Raw genomic sequence first — 12480 nt, 5'->3', positions numbered from 1 at the left:
TTTCCTACTCGCTTTAAGTAGGAAACTCTCAGTGGCTAGAATGGACAGAAGGAATTATTATAGCAGTTGCTTACAGAGGAAAAGTTATGGTGCCAACTATCTCCTATTCTGACTGTTAGTTTGACACTGTTGAAAGACTTGACTAGTCTACTTTCAGCAAACTTCTGAACTGTACATGAGCTGCCTTTGTTAATGCAGTGCCTGACCAGTATATCATCTGTCAGGGGAATTACCCAAAGATCCAAGCAGACGATTCTAATGACGATGGGTCATCTAATTGCTTGTTCATTGTGTATAACCGTGGTTTCTTTGTCTTATGCATATAAAAACACTGATGAGGATGCACTCCTCACCGACTCCTTCAAGAATGCTTATTGTCACTTTCTTGGGTTTTGGTCCTCTTGAGCGAGAGGTACTGAGACAATTTCTTCTTTTTTCATTGTCTCTTCATTTCTTCATTTTTCCACCACATTGCTCTCGCTGTAATTTAACCTCTTATCATAACTTTGAGATAAATGAACCATGCTTGAATATGTCACAAAGCGGGCCTTATGGCCACAACAAAAGGTGAGAGATGAGTACAGCAAAGCCAGTTCAATAATTTATTGTTTAAAATAAACAGAAATTAACCTACAAAAGAACTGAAAAGTGCCATGTGTAATCACTGAAATCAGTAGTGTAAGCGAGCGCATGAGTGAAAAAATGTGTGGGTGCAACAACACAAATCAAATGACAAGCAAAGCCGAGATGTTTTCACAGAGGAGGAAGACCCAGAGACCGAACCCCTGAAGGTAACACTGCTCCCCAGGGTCCAGGTGTGCCCGTGTTGCTCATGAACTCAGGTGTGTCTGCTCTGCTGTGACCCCGCCCACTTCCAGTACCTGAGAAGACAGCACCAAACAACACAAACAATGAACAGACAGGGCTCAGAGGGTCGGTGGAATTTAATTTTGGTAGTTGGTAGTTTGCCATATCAACTTCAAAGGTTGATTATATGTCAATTTGGTGCTCTGATCTTGTTTTTGCTGCCTAAATATTTCACATCTGTTATTAAAAAAATTAACTGAAATAATGTCTGTGAAAAGAAAAAAAATCTAAAGCATCTTCTAGTCTTGTTTATTATTCGGTTTTCTCTCATTAATAGAAACGGGTATAAAAAAAATAAAATAAATGAAATAATAAAAAAGACAACGAGCCCAAACTGATGACGACAGAAGTGATAACCCGGAAGAGAAATGACCAGCCTGCCTGTGACCTCTCTGCTGTGTACGTAACGTTAGGGAGGAAAAATGAGTGAACAGAGATGTGATTGTTCCGTTTTGCCTTCGACGCCGGCGAACACTCGGTTTGCTTCAGCGAGTTCACAGCGAGCATAAGAACTGTAGTCAAGCTGTCCAGCAAACGACATGTCGTTACGAACAGAAGCGGCATTCGGTTATTCGGTAAATTTTATCAGACGGACGACGGACGATGCTAAACGTATCTCGAACTAATTGAAATTTTACACTGTGCTGATTCGTTGACAGCTTCAGATGTTCCGCTTTTGAGCTGTTTGTTACATGACAGCCGTCGTATTTATCCGACAACTAAACGCCAGGCGTGAAGCAGCCAGTTAGCCGCTTTATTGGGACCTTTCGGTGGCGGTGACAGCCACGTCAGCTAACGCTAGCCCACATCTCTGTAGGCTGTTACAGTGCGAACACCTTTGTGTTCTTATTATCTAGCGAAGACTTAGAGGCTATTTTGTTTTGGTTTTTTTTGCTAAAATGGCTCCGATGGGTATCAGGCTGTCGCCGCTCGGTGTGGCGGTGTTCTGCCTCCTTGGGGTCGGTGTCATCTACCACCTCTATGCAGGGGTCCTCTCCAGCCGCTTTGCTGCTTTCAGGTGAGACTCGTTTCTCATTACCATACGTGACATTATCTCTTACTGTCTGTACAGTTAAAGCATCTGCAGGAGCAGGACTTGTAACCTTACATAGTAGTAACAGCAATCCACCATCAGCTGCTTGTCTCGATGTTTATCAAGCTTGTTGGAGCGTGAAGAAAACAATAACATTGACTCCCTGAGAGAAACCAGACATTATTTATGCTACCTTTCTGCAAATATCAGGTCTCAAGTCTGTGTGCTGTAACTCCATGTAGACAGTGTAGCGTTGAATACATATACTTACACGTACATCACCCTGACTATGGCCTTATTGTTTGCTGTCATCATGACTGAGCTTTGTGCCTGATCAAAGCCTAAATTTATTCTGTTATTTGTTGAACATTTGTAGTGAGTCACCCAAGTAAGCTCAGTGCTTAGTTTACATTTAGTCGGCTCTAAGTGTTCTTCAGGGAAACGCTGACATAAAAATGCTTTGCTTGTGAGATAATGAATGTGAGCATAAAATATCAGCTTCCCTTCAGAAATTCAAAGGACAGTGTCCAAAACCTGCTTTCTCATTCACTTCCCCCAAACGCTGATACAGTTTCCGCAGATTTTTGCTGTGAAGAAAGGTGGCCAGTGCTGTTGTTGAGGCTAACAGACTGTTGTTCTGTCCCTTGGTCTCTGCAGACAGAAGAGAAACGTGGATCTGAGGGACCTGCTGGCTGTCTCAGTGGAAGCTGCAGTGCTCGGTGGCAGAGAGGTAAAAATATTCTTTGTAGTAAAGATGTCTAATTAAGAACTATTATCAAGTAATTGACAGGTTAATACCTTGATAAGCCTGTGCTGGTTTTTTTTTTTGCCTTGTTTGATCAGGATTCTGCTTTGGAGATGCTAAATTACATGACAGAGGCCACATCTTTTATCAGTACAATTTGTAGTCTCTAAAGAAACCACAGGTGTATGGGTACATGTCCTTAAACTGCAGCATATGATGAGAGTTGTTTTTTTCTCTCTCTCTCTAGGTGAAAACGGTACGTGAGGAAAATGGCCTGAAGGAGAAGTCAAAGGGCAAGACCAGGGAGGGAGCCAGTGAGCCTCTGACTATGGGTGACCTGCAGTCTCACAGAAAGATGTTTAACCTTATAAAGAACACCTTCCCTGAAGTCAAGGTGAGCACAGCCACAGTAGCTGTTATACCAGCTCCTTTTCTAGTGGACGTGTTTCATTCCTGTGCTGGTTGCAGTTACACTTGAAAGACCAGTATGCCGATTTGTAAGGTGGGTTCACATACCGTTTTGAAGCTTGAATAAAGGCTAAGCTCAGGGCTCATGATTCTGTTTGCATGTGTTTGTTTTCAGGTGAACAGCGAGGAACATGACGACGTGGCGGACAAGGTGGCGTGGAACCGGGACATTCCAGCCGACATACTGGATAAAATAGACGGGGGCAAGGTTGTTCCTGCTGAGGGCATCACTGTGTGGATCGATCCTCTAGACGCAACACAGGAATATACAGGTGTGCATGTTTCTGAAGTGGTCATTTTACACAACATGTCGAACAGTGATGTCTGCTTTAATGAGCAGTGAAGAGCTGATGTGAAAACCCGGGCTTTGATGTGTCATCACAGATGAAGCTTGTGGGATTCGCTAGCAGTGCTGTGTGCATTGTAAAAAGTTAAGTCGGGTTTAAAAGAAGTTTAAGTGTGCACATGAGGTTTCGTGGCCACCCTCGTTAATCTAAGGTATGTTTGCGTGGTCATTTACAGTGACGCCCTCTTAATATTCGTCCAGTTAATCTCACATTGCTGGGAGCTGCCAAGCAGAGCTCCTGTTTACTCTCTCAGCCAAGAGAGATGCCAAAATATACGTTTAAACATCGCAAAAGTTTGCGAGACCGTGGCAGCCCCTTCGGCCTTCCCTTCGTCGTCTCGTCTAAAGCAGATTGTTTATGTTAATGTGCATTAGCTACCATCAGTGCATTGCTGCATTTGCCAGAAGCCTTCTGTCCTATTGGTTGGTGCTACATTCTGTCCTTAAGAGGCTGCCAAGCTCTTGCTTATAATTGCTGGGAGTTTTGCCAAAATCCTGACCACCAAGTGTTGGACTTTTCCATGGAGATAGCCGCTTTTATTCCTCTGGGGGGCCTGCTCTGTTAACTGCTTAGCTCCTCCATGCATTGAGTGTGAATTGCTAATCTGCATTAGCTTGTGGTATTTAAACTTGACTGACCAGTTTGGCTGTACTGACTAACAATCAACAGAGTCAGCTGTGTCTGTAGTAAAGTTAAGATAACTTTCTGTTGTCTTTCATCGTCGACACAGGCTCTAACACAGCTGTTGTCATTAATTTGTTTTTAATGTAGATTTTGTCAGATGTGACCTTGTGATTATAAAACAATGTTTTGGTCAGCTGGTCTGTTTGCCGCAGTTCTTACCAGATGTTAGCCTGATGGGTAATTTTGTTGGTATAGCATTTTTTTTTGTTCAGGTATTTTACTTCACTGGGCAGAAGTCTTTGCAAAAATCATTTTAAAAGTATTTTAAAAATGAAGCAGCTGTAACATTTTGGCCACTGCATACATTCAGCTGATGAGGCAGTAGCGTGTGTCGTTTGTAGTTTCATCCGGTTTCTTAAGTTGCATTAGTAGCAGTCGTAATATTTTATGAAGATAAATATTATTTACGCTCTTGCTTTCAATGAAATGCTAAAAGGGAAAAAAAAGTGCTTCTTTATTTAAAATAGCTAATTTAAAAATGATCAATAATTATCAATGTGGATTGAAATGAACATTTTATAAAGATACACAACTCTATGTAGGTAGAACATGGTGATCTAATTGTTAATTATACATTTAGAACCTTATGTATGTACTTAAGTTCTTTTGACAGGACTGTGGGGTCCATCAGAGACACATGTTGGGACCCACTGCCATGTATTACTTGCCAGTGCCTGTGTGCTGTTGCGAGTGTTGACTACATTAACAATAACATGCTTGAGACTGTCTCGTTTGACCTACTGCAGTCCAAGGTAATTGCAGCACACATAATCCATGCGAGTCTATAAAGCTGTGTAATTAATATACTGTTATCTAAACTTATGGTGTTGTCCTGGCAAAGTGGCACACGTTCAGTAACCTTGATATTGGTTGGGTCTTGGAAAACTGTTAGTTGTTCAAAGGCGTGGGAGAGTTTCTCAGTTTATGTACCTATACCTACCTCAATGCACATATTTAATATCCAGTTGGATCAGGAATTAAATGTGTTCTTTCACACACTTGCACAGTATTTACTTATGGTGGTATCTTGTGTTCTCTCCACTGGTCTCCTCTATTCATCTTTCATTTCCCCTGTCCCCACCCATATCCTGTAAGCTCTTATTCATGTCCTTCTCTCTTTATCTTCTGGCTGTCTCTCCCATCTTTTTCCACCTATCCTCCTAACTCTGACCTCTCTCTCTCTCTCTCTCTCTCTCTCTCTCTCTCTCTCTCTATCTATCTGCTAACCTGTCTCCTTCTACAGAGAATCTGGTCAATTATGTGACCACAATGGTATGTGTGGCTGTAGATGGTAAACCAGTCATTGGGGTGATACATCAGCCATTCACTGGGTTCACTGGTAAGTGTGTGTGTCAAACAAGAGGCATCCAGACTCTGGGTTGTGTCTTACAAAATATGCCTGTTTGAATAATGATGTGACATTTTAGTTTTGATAAATAGAATCTGTCTTGTGTATAATTAACTAATTTGCCACATTGTCATGTAGAGGAGGAAAATAAATGAAATGTGTTTTCTAGAGCTGAAATATTTGAGATTTTGGTCGCCAAAATGTGTATTGAACTTCAAAGCTATTCGTCTCTCTGTCTCCCCGTCGTGTCTCGCCAGCCTGGGCGTTTGTAGGTCAGGGGTCAAATATGCGTCCCCGGTCGTCCTACAGTATCAGCCCTCCGAAGGTGATTGTATCACGGTCCCACTCAGGAAAAGTGAAAAGTTACATTCAGGGTGCTTTTGGAAACAGCACAACAATCATAGAAGCAGGTGGAGCAGGTGAGTAAAATTCTGATGTCAGTATATTACGTTATTTTTTTTTTTGCAAACTGATGTCAGCTGCCCCAAATTATATTTTGAAAATCATGATGTAATGAAACTTCCTGCAGTAGTATGATCAATGTTTTTCTCATGTAGGTAAACGGTGTTATTAGTCATTATAATGTGCTTAATTTAAGATCAGTGTATATGATGGAATAACAGCCTTTGCATCAGCCAGAAGCCACCAGATTTGGGCTTTTATTGTAATCTTTCTCTGGGATCAATGCCCACTGAGCCCTCCAGTTTACTTTTTTCCTTTTCTTTTTTTCACTGGCATCATTCTCTCTCTCTCTCTCCCTCCCTCTTTCCCTCAGGGTATAAAGTACTATCGCTTTTGGAGACGCCTCCGAGTGCAGCTGGTTCTATAGACCAGGCAGATGTTTACGTCCACATCACCTTTATTAAGAAGTGGGACATCTGCGCTGGTGCAGCAATACTGAATGCTCTTGGTAATGTAAAAACTATTATATTTCATGGTTTGATTTCCTTTTCAGTTTCAATTTCTATTCAGATTTACCTGTTGATGAAATAACTAACAAAACTTTTTGGTGCCACACTTTGTTTATTGGACTACATGTCTGTACATTCAGGCCTTTGTAGCTCCTGAAATTACTTGTCTATAACATCAGAAATTCATGACTAAATAAGCAAAAGTCATAACATAAAATTCAAACAGTCCCAGGTATTCTTAATTGAGCGTTACGCGTTCCGAAACTCTAATCAGCATCATCAGGACTCTGTAGGTTTGGTTTGATCTGATTTAGATTTAGATTTAGACTGTCATCAGATAAATACATGTGAAGTAGTTATGTTTCCTTGAAAATTAAGATATCTTGTACCTTCCATCATCCACATGTGGAGAATGTCAGTTATACTTCAAAACAGATGAAATACATGATGAATGTGTCATTATCATCTCTGACCTCTTGTTAACGTAGCATGTAGCACACTGTACCAATGACATGTGACCACAATGATTGTAGGAGGCCAAATGACAACCCTGAAGGGAGAAGACATTGACTACAGTGGAACTCCAGTCAACAAAGGAGGGCTGGTAGCCAGTGTTGGTGTGGACCATAAGGCTGTCCTGGAGAGACTACCAAACTGGGACCCTGAAAAGCACTGAGAGACACTAACACAGAGCCATTGATAGTTTGTTCAGGTTGTATTAAGGGCAACATGTGGTGGTCCTTTCTGATATCTAAGAGTGGGTTACAAACTTAATCAGGCCTGCATGATTTCAGCATTGTGGGATACCAAACATCTGCCAGTCAGATGGATTGTCTCTGGCAAGGGTCACCGAGCAGGAACCAACATGGCTGACGCAATGGCTCTGAACACACACTCCCGGACATGCATACATACTTGCAGCAAGGAGAATCGGTACATCATGCATATACATGCATATACATGTTCACAGTGAACACTGGACAACAGCTGATCTTCACCTTCAGAGGACAACCGGATGACTGTAATGTGAAATGTTTAACTGAGGAGCACAATATGACAACCATACGTGTCATAAATGTCTTTTCATCATTCATCACTTGATATTCCAGTGAAAATACTAAGAATAAGGAACACCTTGTTTTCCAAACAGGCACCGTACCATTTTAGTCAACATCAATGAAACAGCCACCTATCATTATCTGAGACTGCCTCAAAACAATCAGTGTAATGTTGAGCCTGGAGGCCACTGGATTGGATTTCATCGACCAGCGCCATTATACCACAACAATTCACTTCACATTGTCTTAAAGTGATCCGCTGCTTCAAGGCTGTCAGCAGAGGTGAGCGCAGAGAATGGAGCATTTGAGGGGTTTGGGTTGACAATAAATATTTTCACCATAGAGTGTCAGCTTCACCGGAAGGTCATTACAGTGAAATAAAAACAAATACATTATACATTTTTAAGTCTTTTTTGAGGGTCATCACCTCATCATTACATCCCAGAAGGGATCTGATTAATGATGCTTTGCAGCCAAATAAGATGAAAAAACTGTTTCATCATAATGAAGTTGAGGTCAAGAAAAGGGTAAACTTTTCTACTTTCTGATTATATCTTTTCTGAGACAGATTTTTGCCTGATTATCTGTTGTCAGAAACGGGTGTGGATATATACATATAAATATATGAGGTTATACACAAACAGCACAATATGATAACTGCAAAGTGTCTAACGAAACATCTGATATGAACAGATGCAGCAAGGTTGAAGGTTTGCTGCATGATAGGCACTGAGTGTAAGGACAGGAAAGGAGAATCATGGGAAAGTGTTTAATGAACTTTAATCCTGACGAGCAGGTCAGGATGCACAGATTGTCATTTTTGGTCTTTATCTTCTTCAACACATGTAAATAAATAAAAAGAGTTGGGCTGAATTAAAGTCACTAAGCACCTTTGCAGTACATTTCACCATCATCGTCTCTCCTGTACAAACCATGTTGGTTGGACTGTTGGGAGCAGAGGCTAAGCTAACAGGTCCTGTGGAATCAGACCAAAGTCCCATCCATTGTGTACAGCCTCATTCATGACTTTAAACCTTGCCAGTCTGTCAAATGGGCATTACAGAAGGAAATTGTGTGTTTCAATACTGTTACATCACCAAGAATTAAATGAAAGTTTAAAAACAATGATATCTGACATCTCTATCTGTAGCTTCATAACCAGTGAGTTCTGTTCACACCAGAAATTGTTTTTATTACCTCAATGAGAGTGTCAACTGGTGTGACTTGACAGAATCTTGCCTAAAATAATTCTAGCAGCTGTGAGAGTTGTTGGAAATCATGTTGACCAGATTCCTCAGTTTCAGCTTTGACTTGTTCCAGGACAGCGTTCAACTGCAACATGTCAACCAGCGTCCACCAAGCTGGTATGCTGTTGGAATTTGTAATACCTGAAGGTGATTTTTTTTCCAAACATTTAAAGTTTTTTCATTTTGTTATATTTTCTGCATGTTCATGGTACTTGGGACTTACTAAAAAAAAAAGATATTACTCATTGAGAAACCTTGTTGCATCCCCGTCCGATTGGGGTAAGATGTGACAAAATGAAAATTAATTGCAGTACTTCAGGTCAACCGAGGTGTAAACGAGTTCATAATATGTCAACTTTGTCTTCCATTGGTGTCTCTTATGTGTGCACTGTTATGGCTAGAATGGCAGAGATAAAAAACGGTTACTCTATCTGCCTCTAACCACTGACATATGGCAGCAGTATGCAAAGGCAGTGAGGACTTCCTGAATTGCATTCAGTTTGGTAGTGAAATAGCAGGAGACCTCAAGTAAGAACCTAACCAGACCAGCGCAGACCAGTTCGTTTGCCTGTGTCCTGACAGATACTCATGTTAAATAGAGAGATGGTAGACAATGACATGAGAACTAAGGCTATACTACAAGGTTATCTTGCCATGTACCATGCTGTTGTATGGCTGTTCTGTGTGGAGTGAGGTTTTCTTTGCGTGTCAGTTGGTCTGATAGCCAGGTTGTTGTACAGCTGCTCTGAGTCTCTTTCATCCTCCTTTTTGCTGTGAATTTCCAATAAAACATCAGTGTGCATGGTGGTACAAGCTATGTCTCCTTTGGTCTTATTGTAGCAAGAAGTTGACCGGTGGGTGAAGCATTAAAATAGTAAAATACTATTAGTTACATAGGAACTCCATGAAAGCATGAAAGCAGAACCACTTGAAACAAACAGTTTTGCAATACTTTAGAAACAAATGTCCAAATGATGTTCCACTTCTAAATATGGTCATCTGCTGGAGCAATGGCACTGCACAGACCTCCTCTACTTCAGTCCATTCCTGCTGGTTTGACAGGCACCTCAGCTGCTGTAATAACATGATCTATAAGTAACAAAACACAAACATGAATGCATATAATCACACTCTTAATACACCATTCTGAGATAGTAAAAGAAATTAAGAATAGGATCTGAAATGCAGTTTTGTGACATTTGATGTCATGTTTTGGGAATATAACCAGGGACAGCCTATTACAGTCATGTTCACAGCAGTCTCCTTTCACCAGAAACCACAACTGACAATATGTTGATGTAGGTTCTCAATCTGACAAACACTGACAAACAACTAAGGCATTTGCAACCATAAACTCAGTCCACACCAGTTTAATTTCAGGTGGTTTGATGGGACGAGATTTGTTCAATTCAAATCTCACTGCTGTACAGTAATATTAGTACTTACAGGCTGGCAGCTTGCTGAGAATAGGCTGAAGAGTGTCCTCAAGGTCTTTCCTTTGGGCTATGAAGTCTGAGGCTGTCGAGTCTTTGACACTGTTAATCCAGTCTGACTTGGCAGAGCAGGCACACGTACAGATGTTCTGTGCAGAGAGAAGGACGGGCAACAGTGACAGACAGCAGAAAAGACATTTGTTAGCATTGTTGAATAGGGCTGGGCAATAATATATTGATATATGAATATCAAGACATGAAAGTAGATATTATCCTCAATTCTGGATGCCATTTATCACTGCATTACAGTAAAATGATGAGATATATAGATATAGATAGATATATTTTACAATCTGATTGTGTTAATATTGTGTGAAAGTGCAAGTAGTTGTCGCTACAGTATTGCTGCAATATTGCAACATCGAGGTATTTGGTCAAACATATTGTAATAATTTTCTTTGTCCATGTGATGTGGCAACAATCATTTAGTTAAAATGGCTATATTAATACATCATTTTTAGCTTAGGTGTCAGTAACATGTTGAACCTGCTTGTTAAGAAATGCGTTACCGTTTCCTCCTTTGTGAGCTTCCCCTCTGGGTCAGAGGTAAGGTCTTTAACGAAAGCAACATATGATATCAAGTCCTGTTTAGCATCTGCACAGAGATAAACACAATTATGGCTTAAGAGTTGTATACACATTTTAGGATAAAAGCTTGCTGGAGATAATAGCACCTGTCACACCTGCCAGCATGAGACTGTCAGCACAGTCGATCCTGGAATATCTCCTGGCCAGGTCCACAGGCCTGTCTTCTCTGAAGGTCCTGCTCTTTGTGTCAGCTCCCAGTTCAAGCAGAGTCCTCACTGTCTCCAGGTGCCCCCAACAAGCAGCAAGATGCAACGCAGAATAACCTGCAGAACGAACACTCAGATCAAATCAAACTGAGGCCAGTTACAGAATAAGCATTTCAACTGGGCATATAGCAGTTGAAGAAATACGTCCCACTTTAAGTGAGGGTGGCCAGCACACAAACTATTATTTGACTATTCATTGCTCTCAAAGGAGAATCTGTTAAGGGGCCAATTATAAGGGACTCAAATGACAGTAAAGAAACTAACGACCAACCCTGTTCTCCCCTACAGGTAAACATGCACACCTCAAGGGCTGAAAGTTAGCATGTGACGTTTAAGTATTGTAGAGATGAATAACCAGTAAGTATTTTTGTATTGTGGTGTATTAGTACTACAGTAGCTATACTATAAATATTTTCATTTAACTGTTTTTGTTCAAGTACATTAAACTAATGGTTTTGCAATTATTTAGTAGTTATGTTGTCAAACTAATTTACAGGTTTGAGCACTTTCTTCCTCTTTAGATGTTCTGCTACTTCACGTAGTTTAGTATTAGTTACGTATAGTTAACAACGTATTAGTTGATTTGTGCCCGCACAGCTGAAAAGCCAACTGTTTTCCGCTCACCCCTGACAGTCGGCTCGTCCACCCGGGCTCCGTTTCTGACCAGTTCTCGGACGATAGCGCTCCTCCCCAACACACAGGCGGCTAACAGGGCATTTCTCCCACACTCGTCCTTCAGTCCGAACAAATCCTTGTCCTGTGGCTCCTCTGTGACACCCTCAAAATGCTTCTTAAGTGTTTCCAAATCCCCAGAAAGCACACAATTGAAGATTTCCTTCTGTATCGATGCCATTTTACACGCACTAACTGTCCAGGCTGGAGTACGTTGTTGCCATGGTGACAACGTCATTTACTGTAAACAACAGAGGTCATTAAAACGTGAAAGCTAAAATGTCACAGTCTTACTCTTTTTTCAGTGCCTTAGCCCTCCCTGAACTTTAAACAGAACTTTAGTTACAGGTAAAGACCTGCTTCATGTTTCTTTTGGCGAAAGACCAACCACTATACCCATAGGTATAAAAGGATATTTTTAAAATAAAAATATTTTTAGCCTTCACACATGGCAACGTCTTTGTCTGCATTAGGAATTCAAATAAAACTTCCTATACATTCAACAGAGAAGCTTTTTTTTTACAACTAGGACAATTTAATCAGTTTATATTTAATCCTAAAATGACATCTGTATAGCCTGATAACACTGACCCCAACAGCTTTAAGAGCTATCTTGTCTATTTTGGGTTTACCAATTCACGTAGACACCAATGCATTCACTTAGACAATACATTAAGCCATGCCATCTTTGCTAAATTTCATTCTTTAAAAATTCTATCATAGTTTTCAGTCTCATTCATTGCAATGTGTTTACTGTTGAAGCCCACTTGCTTCCCCGAGTAGGTTGATGTGAGAGAGTTAAAACAGAGTCGT

The 12480-nt window shown here is 40.7% G+C and overlaps 2 protein-coding genes across 2 annotated transcripts; one reads left to right on the top strand and one right to left on the bottom strand.

Moving 5' to 3' along the window:
* Positions 1-1213: 1213 nt before the first annotated feature.
* bpnt2 (3'(2'), 5'-bisphosphate nucleotidase 2) lies at positions 1214-8343 on the top strand. The gene is made up of 8 exons (XM_046407761.1): positions 1214-1885; positions 2558-2630; positions 2893-3039; positions 3229-3385; positions 5388-5483; positions 5750-5911; positions 6268-6402; positions 6937-8343. The coding sequence occupies exons 1-8, from the start codon at positions 1767-1769 to the stop codon at positions 7077-7079; spliced, it is 1032 nt and encodes a 343-aa protein (XP_046263717.1). The 5' UTR covers positions 1214-1766; the 3' UTR covers positions 7080-8343.
* Positions 8344-9644: 1301 nt separating this feature from the next.
* Positions 9645-11908, bottom strand: ankrd45 (ankyrin repeat domain 45). The gene is made up of 5 exons (XM_046407772.1): positions 11620-11908; positions 10885-11052; positions 10711-10796; positions 10155-10290; positions 9645-9797 (listed from the first exon to the last, which is right to left on the bottom strand). The coding sequence occupies exons 1-5, from the start codon at positions 11903-11905 to the stop codon at positions 9745-9747; spliced, it is 729 nt and encodes a 242-aa protein (XP_046263728.1). The 5' UTR covers positions 11906-11908; the 3' UTR covers positions 9645-9744.
* Between the last annotated feature and the right edge of the window lie 572 nt (positions 11909-12480).

This window comes from Scatophagus argus, chromosome 13, assembly GCF_020382885.2.
Source record: "Scatophagus argus isolate fScaArg1 chromosome 13, fScaArg1.pri, whole genome shotgun sequence".
Classification (NCBI taxonomy): Eukaryota; Metazoa; Chordata; class Actinopteri; family Scatophagidae; genus Scatophagus; species Scatophagus argus.
The sequence above is the reverse complement of the archived record's forward strand: the minus strand, read 5'-3'. Positions and strand labels throughout refer to the sequence as shown.

Bases quoted from the DNA above. Each gene is read 5' to 3' on its own strand.
- bpnt2 (XM_046407761.1), top strand. From the start codon at position 1,767: ATGGCTCCGATGGGTATCAGGCTGTCGCCGCTCGGTGTGGCGGTGTTC. The intron at 1,886-2,557 runs GTGAGACTCGTT...TGGTCTCTGCAG, and splicing joins AGCCGCTTTGCTGCTTTCAG to ACAGAAGAGAAACGTGGATC. The intron at 3,386-5,387 runs GTGTGCATGTTT...CTCCTTCTACAG, and splicing joins CGCAACACAGGAATATACAG to AGAATCTGGTCAATTATGTG.
- ankrd45 (XM_046407772.1), bottom strand. From the start codon at position 11,905: ATGACGTTGTCACCATGGCAACAACGTACTCCAGCCTGGACAGTTAGT. The intron at 11,053-11,619 runs GTGAGCGGAAAA...TTCGTTCTGCAG, and splicing joins GGACGAGCCGACTGTCAGGG to GTTATTCTGCGTTGCATCTT. The intron at 10,291-10,710 runs GTAACGCATTTC...CTCTCTGCACAG, and splicing joins AGCTCACAAAGGAGGAAACG to AACATCTGTACGTGTGCCTG.